The sequence below is a fragment of the Gossypium arboreum genome, chromosome 1, assembly GCF_025698485.1.
Source record: "Gossypium arboreum isolate Shixiya-1 chromosome 1, ASM2569848v2, whole genome shotgun sequence".
In the NCBI taxonomy this organism is placed as follows: Eukaryota; Viridiplantae; Streptophyta; class Magnoliopsida; order Malvales; family Malvaceae; genus Gossypium; species Gossypium arboreum.
Genome location: NC_069070.1, coordinates 91,362,357 through 91,369,632, shown reverse-complemented (window position 1 = coordinate 91,369,632; position 7,276 = coordinate 91,362,357). Strand labels below are relative to the sequence as shown.

The following is a 7,276-nucleotide window of genomic DNA, read 5'->3' as shown; positions in this document are numbered from 1 at the left end:
AAAAACAAAAAATTTCTTCTCTCCTCGTTTTCTCAACACTTATTTTTTTCCCTATTCTCTCCCCTACAACTAATCACAAAAACTTCTCCCTTTCCTTCATCTCTTCAATAGAAAAAAATAAAAATAAAAATCAATTACTTCAACATATATTGATATTTCGCTAGGGATAGATATATATAGCCTTTTTGCGCCGCCACACAGCCTGGTGGCACCAAAATAAAAATAAATATATTTTTCTAACACTGGTGTCGCCAACGAGAACAGTGGCACCAAAAAGTGTTCAATTTTTTTTCATTTTTTCTGACACGTTTTTTTATCTAACACGCATTTTAAAAAAATTATCTGGTGTTATCAAAGAAAATAGAGGTACCCATTAAAATATTTTTCTTTTTTCTTTTTTTTCTTTTTCCCCAAAATACCTGTATTTTTAACGGGTATATAGAAAAATACATATTGGTCAGCCAATGGGAATGGCGGCACAGATTTTTTTTTAATTCGGCAATCATTGGGTTTTGACGAGGGGTGGTGCCGCCAATGACAATGGCGGCATCAATAGTCACTGTAGAGAATGAGTCATTTTCGTGCAAGATTTTGCACCTGAATTGTTTTCGTAATTAATCAATTCTTTTGGTTCAATTTCGAAAGAAATCCCCCCCTCCAAATTTTAGGTACAATAAATAGCACTATTCTGGGAGAATTTTGAGAAATTTTGAAAACAAGCTTATTAAATAAATATTTTTATTGGAAAGAAAATTAGTGAGGATAAAAATGGATATGAAATTTTGGAAAAAAAATAAAGAGACTAAATTGAAAATTTAGTGAAAGTTTAAGTGAAACAAAAAAAAAGATATTAAAGTGCAAACAAGTATAATTTAATGCAATGTTGTTTGAACCAAATCGGATTGGTCGATCAGAGTGGTTGGATTAAGAATTGGTCGGGGTACAAGTTCGGCAAGAGATTTTAAATTAGATGATATGGGATCAAGCTAATGTATCTGTCTAGAGAGGGCTTTGAACCGATTGACCTAAGAATCAGTACGGGTTGGTTGAACTAAAAAAAAAATCGGTTGAATCAGATTATTTATCTATTAGTATTTTATATTTTTTTAATTTTTAATAATTTTTAAATCGAGTCAATAAAACTGATTAAATTAATAAATTGATAACCTACTTATTCAATCATCCGACCGATTTAAAAAACCATTTATTAAAATAATAATTTATATAAAAAGAGGGAGGGTGTGGGGAAAAGGACGACGAAGTTGCTATGAACTTGATCAGACCTTTTGAATCACTATATTGGCTTTCCTACTTTGATTTTGATAATTAGTGGGTCTTAAAACATAAATCGAAAAGTCGAAACTAGGGCTATATACGTTGCTTGAAATTTTGCCCATATTATCTATTCCACGTGTTCACCAATAACCAACTTCTTAATTTTAAATTTTAAGGAAATTAATAAGTAGCCTAGTAAATTTAATTTAACTTTAGCAATGATAGTATCATAAGCCCACAGTTTGCTCCATTAATCAGACCAAGGTTTTGGCATGACGTTTTTGCTGTAAAATATCAAACTTTTGTGCTTTCGTTTTTTAGCACCAGACAAAATCAAACAACGTTTCCGTCACCAATACTGTTGGCAAGCAAATCACAAACAAATATACTAATTCATTCTCTTCATCTTTTTCCTTCTCGTATTCATTCCACCATGAAACAACAACAACAAAATAAATATAATAATGATATTATATAATACCACAAAAATTTCTTAGGGTACACGTACTAAGTAAAATACATTATATTTTTTAATAGGTGGTCGAAACTCGAAAGAGTGGCAATAAATTTCTCTCCAAGTATTTGAGCTTAGTTCTAAAACATTAATGTAAAGGTTTTACTTGAGCGGATCAAACAAAATTATTCTCACAGTAAAACTAAAGCATTTGACTTAGTTCTATAACATTAATGGACAGGTCTTATTTTGGCGGACCAAACAAAATTATTCTAAGACAGTAAAACAGAAGCAGATAAGGTTTTGTACAATGTTCTTGGATGATCAATAATGATAGGCTTTTGCGGGATGGAATAATTGCTTAAATCAATTAAAAAAAGCTGAAACAAGTAAATATATATATCAAACAAACACTGCCATTTATGAGCATCGTTCTTTTGTCTTTGTATTTTTAGGGTGAAGCAGCTTGGACAAGAACCCGCCTTTTTCCTTCTTATGGTCATCGCCTTCTTTGCTTATCATTCTCGAAGGCCAAGCAACTGATCTGCTCTTAGTGAATAAATTCTTGCCATTAAACAATAAAAAAGAAAAAGAAGTGCCTTTGGAATCTGCAATGAAACGATAAGGAAGAAAGGGAGAGGAAGAACAGGAAGAAGATGAAGAACAAGAAGAAGATATAGAAGAAGAAGAAGAAGAAGAGGCAAGAGTGGTGGAATGAGTTGATGATAAGTGAGAAAGTTTCTGAGCTAAACAAAGTGAACAAACCCCTGGTGATTGCTTGTGCTTTGGGTGTCTTTCACATCCTTCATTCGGCTTCAATCTTCGGCCATCCTTTGACGATGTTCTCAAGTTTGCCATTAGATTTTGGCTTCTGGTTTTAGGGTCTTGGTCTTTGTTGCGACCTTGGGCTCTAAAAGGAACTGTTATATAATAAAAGGCAAAGTGGGGGGTTGGGTTTGCAAGAGAGTTTCGTAGCATGTTCCACCCTTTGTGTTATTTTCTTTTTTCTAAATTCAGGTTGACTATAGGAAAAGTTGGATATGGAATAAATGAAGGGCTCTGATTGAGGGAATGTTCGATGGGGTCCATTTGAATCTTGAATTGGTGGTTCAGATTCATTATTTATTGTACAAGCTTTATGTGAGTACGGCGTCTAGAATCAAGCAAGTCTTTTTAAGTAGGTCTTTGAGGGGGAGTGAACCAGTGCAAATCTGCCGTGTTTTCAGGTAGAGAATGTTAAAATTGTAAAATAAAAAGGTTTATATGCAATGTATTCACGATGAATATATATTATCGATGAGTTAATTGATAAAATAAATTTTTTAAAAAAATTATTTTTAGTGAGATGATATGATTAATTTTATTATCTTATAATGTAATTTATATAGTATGAATACATTAACTATTAAATATAAATTAAATGAAAATATTCAATAGAAACCAGTGAAGTTTTTTCTTCAAAAAAGAAAAAAAAAACCAGTAAAGTTTTCCACGTTAGCATTTCAAGTTAATTTTAAGGGTTAATATGTCATTTGTTATCTAAGTTTGATTTCAAAGTTCAATTTGGTACTTAATTTTTTTTGTCCTAGTTTGGTACTTAGTTTGGCTCATTGTTCAATTTGGTAACTAGGCATGTGACCCAATGAATATTTGATGTGTGCTTTAGTTTAAAAAATGTAGGTATTTAATTGGGACCAAATTAAAATTTAAATACCAAATTAAACATTGAAGCCAAATTTAAGTGCTTATTGGAACAAAAAATACTCAAGTATCAAATTGAATATTGAAGCCAAACTTAGATATTAAATTGGGAAAAAACTTAAGTACCAAATTGAACATCAAAACTAAATTCAAGTACCAAATAATATATTAATCCTAATTTTATTAATCTCTTTTTGTCTTTCTAAGTCGGCAAAATGGATTACTATTTTGGTGCTATTTCATTTACTTAACCAATAAAATAAATAATAAAAATAATATTATAAAGCTAAAAGAATAATACAAAGATTCAAAAAGAAAGAAAAAAGATAAAGAAATCAAAGAATGATTCAACTTTCACTTGGAATACTATAAGCTTATACATGCCCTCTATTTATAGGGCCTCAAGTACCATAAGTTACAAAGCATTAAGGACCAATATTAAAGTACCTATAAATGATTTAGGGGTTACAAGATAATGAATTTAAGGGTTATAATAGGATAAATTTGAAGGGGTTATGGACATCCATTTAAGAATGGATTTACAGCACTCCCCCTTAGATGTTCATCAACGAAAATCTATCTCGTTAAAACTTTATTAGGAAAAACCCTTTGAGATAAAAATCTAATGAAGGAAAAAGAGTACACAATCTATTATAACAAGTTGCCTTATTAAAAACCATTACTAGGAAAACCTAGTGGGGCAAAACCTCAGTTAAAGGAAAAGGGTGCAATGTGTTTTTTTACTCCCCCAAATGGCAACATCTATAACACCCCTAACCCGTATCCATTGCTGAAACAGGGTTACGGAGCATTACCTAAGTTTACAGAACAAATAGACAGAAATTTCAAACATTTTACATCATATAATATTCATGTCATAAAACAATCAAAACCAAACATATTGTTCCTTATATGAGCCCTCGAGGCCAAAAATATGCATTAGAAACAAGTCGAGACTAAATCAGATGCTCAAAGAATTTTTTGAAAAAAATTAAAATTTTTCAAGCGCAAGGGTCACACAGCCGTGTGGCCAGACCGTGTGGGCATTCGAAATAGGGACACATGGTTGTATCCCAACCCGTCTCCATGCTCATGTAACTTTTTGGCTTGGGTCACACGGCCAAGTCACAAGCCCGTGTGCTAGGCCATGTTGAGCATACTGACTTGCGCAATTAAAAGATACAGGGGACACACGACTGAGACAAATGCCCGTGAGGACAAAAATAAGTCATTTCCAAGCCATATTTCTCACCCAATTTGGTACCAACCTAAACACAACAATTTGCAAATCAGCATGTCATAACAAGGAATTCAAACCAAGCTAAAGTCAAATATTAGACATGTATTATCACAACATACAACCAATATGCCTTTAGGCACCTCAAATGACAACTTAATAACATGCCAACCAAATATCCTAATTTACCTAGATATTCAAATGCATATATGCATAATTGTACCAAACATACTATTTCAAACCAATTATCAATATACCTATAAGCTTTCCATCATTCAACTATATCAAACACACATTAAATATGTTAAGGCCACATATATAAACACATCAAAATATATTAAAAACAAGCCATTCAAATAGCTTGCCTCAACAAAAAAATTATATACCAACATTGACCAAAATATCCTATACATGCCATTATAACCGGAATTAATTTACTAAAAGTACTAAAAGAGCCGATGGATAGTGTGAAATAGCTCCAACCAGCTTCCAACCTGAATGAGCTTCTGAATTACTATAAAACATGGAAAATAACACAGAATAAGCATTTAAGCTTAGTAAGTTTGTATAATATAGAATTTAACTTATCATATTTTCGACAAGCATTTAAGCATATCTCAATTAATTTGGCCAAAAGCCTAAACACATGATCACCAACATATTAGCCATGAAAATCACATATAAAATCCAACACACATGGTTGAATTCATCAAATAATCATATATCATGTATTTTATGTATATACCGTTAATAATTCATATCAAACTCATATGATTTCATAACAGAAATGTGCCCGTTGAACCATTTAAAATATCGTTGGATACACAGGTAGTACACACAAGGTGTACTGAATTGTAACCCGTTAATTCATATTCATGTATGCTCATATGAGCTGTAAACTAGAAGCTCCTCTAAGCTGAATAATGGGAAGCTCATGCTAGCTAAGTATCGGGAAGCTCATATGAGCTAAATATTGGGAAGCTCATAAGAGTTGTGGTGTGCCCATAACACATGTAAGACCCCAACCAAATCGGTAACCCTAATGACATGTCATTTGTATCCTACGAATTTCATAAGGTTCAAATGGGACTCGGTAATTATTGGATATGCAATCGGTATTTATTCATGGAAATTGTACGATTCACAAACAATAAATCAATGTAACACATATAAATGTACAATTTAATTATATGAACTTACCTCGACAAATGTACGTAGATACGAAGGCGACTAATCTAATATTTTTCCTTTGCCCCGACTAACTCTGTTCTAGGTCTATCATGATCTAATTGAGTAAAATAAGCTTGCTAATATCTCAAGCTTCCATGGCTAGGGTTTTTTTTTTTTTTTTTATGTTTGATGGATGATGATGATAATAGATTTTTTTATTTGTTTTAATATAACTTTATTCTTTAATTTCCAAAATTAACTCTAATGTTTCTTGAAATTTCCAATGATGACTATTCATGCTTAACTACTAAGCATTTTAATGGTTTAAATACTATATATGGACCTCATATTTCAAATTATATAGCTATTTAATACCAATAGCTATTAGAACTCAATTTTTGCAGTTAATGCAATTTAGTCCTTTTCATCAAATTAGGAATGTGAACGATAAAATTTCTTAACGAAAATTTTATACTGTATTTCTATCATACAGTAGACCATATAATAATAATAAACTTTTTCAATTTAGGATTTGTGGTCCTGAAACTATTTTTCTGATTTCACTGAAAACGAGTTGTTACAACTCTCCCCCTAAAGGAATTTTCGTCCTCGAAAATCTTACCAGAAAAGAGGTTCGGATATTGCTTTCCCATAATTTCATCGGGTTCCCAAGTAGCTTCTTCTAATCTATGTACCTGCCAGAGAACCTTTAAAGCTACATTTTTATTTCTTAATTCTTTCACCTCTCGTGCTAGAATTCGAATCGGTTCTTCACTATATGTCATGTCAGGTTGAAACTTGACATCCATCGAAGAGATAACATGTGAAGGGTCAGATCAGTACCGTCATAACATAGACACCTGAAAGACATTGTGAATCTTTTCTAATTCTGATGGTAAAGCTAATCGATATACAACAGGTCTGATTCTTTCAGTAATCTCATACAACCCGATAAATCGCGGACTCAACTTTCCTTTACGACCAAACCGAAGAACTTTCTTCCAAGGCGAAACTTTCAAAAATACCCTGTCACCAACTTGAAACTCTATATCTTTATGTTTAAGATCCGCATAAGATTCCTAACGATCCGAAGCTGCTTTTAAGCTATCTCGGTTCACTTTCACTTTTTCCTCAGTCTCGCAAATCGAATCAACTCCATGTATCTTTTTTCTCACTAAGCTCAGTCCAATACAACGAAGTTCGGCATTTGCGACCATACAAAGCGTCATACGGTACCATTTTTATGCTTGATTGAAAACTATTATTATATCTGAATTCGACTAATAGCAAATATTTCTCTCAATTGCCTTCTAATTCTAAAATACAGCAACGAAACATATCTTTAAGAATCTGAATAATATGCTCGGCCTAACCATTAGTCTGAGGGTGAAATGCAGTGCTAAAATGGAATTGCGTACCCAGAGTTTCCTGTAACTTTT

General features: G+C 32.3%; 1 protein-coding gene across 1 annotated transcript; it reads right to left on the bottom strand.

Moving 5' to 3' along the window:
- Nucleotides 1-1,728: 1,728 nt before the first annotated feature.
- LOC108482769 (uncharacterized) lies at nucleotides 1,729-2,747 on the bottom strand. Its single transcript, XM_017785880.2, has one exon. It carries the CDS (start codon nucleotides 2,705-2,707, stop codon nucleotides 2,150-2,152), a length of 558 nt encoding a protein of 185 aa, XP_017641369.2. The 5' UTR covers nucleotides 2,708-2,747; the 3' UTR covers nucleotides 1,729-2,149.
- Nucleotides 2,748-7,276: the final 4,529 nt, after the last annotated feature.

What these genes read in the sequence shown, in the direction of transcription:
- LOC108482769 (XM_017785880.2), bottom strand. Translation starts at nt 2,707, where the DNA reads ATGCTACGAAACTCTCTTGCAAACCCAACCCCCCACTTTGCCTTTTAT.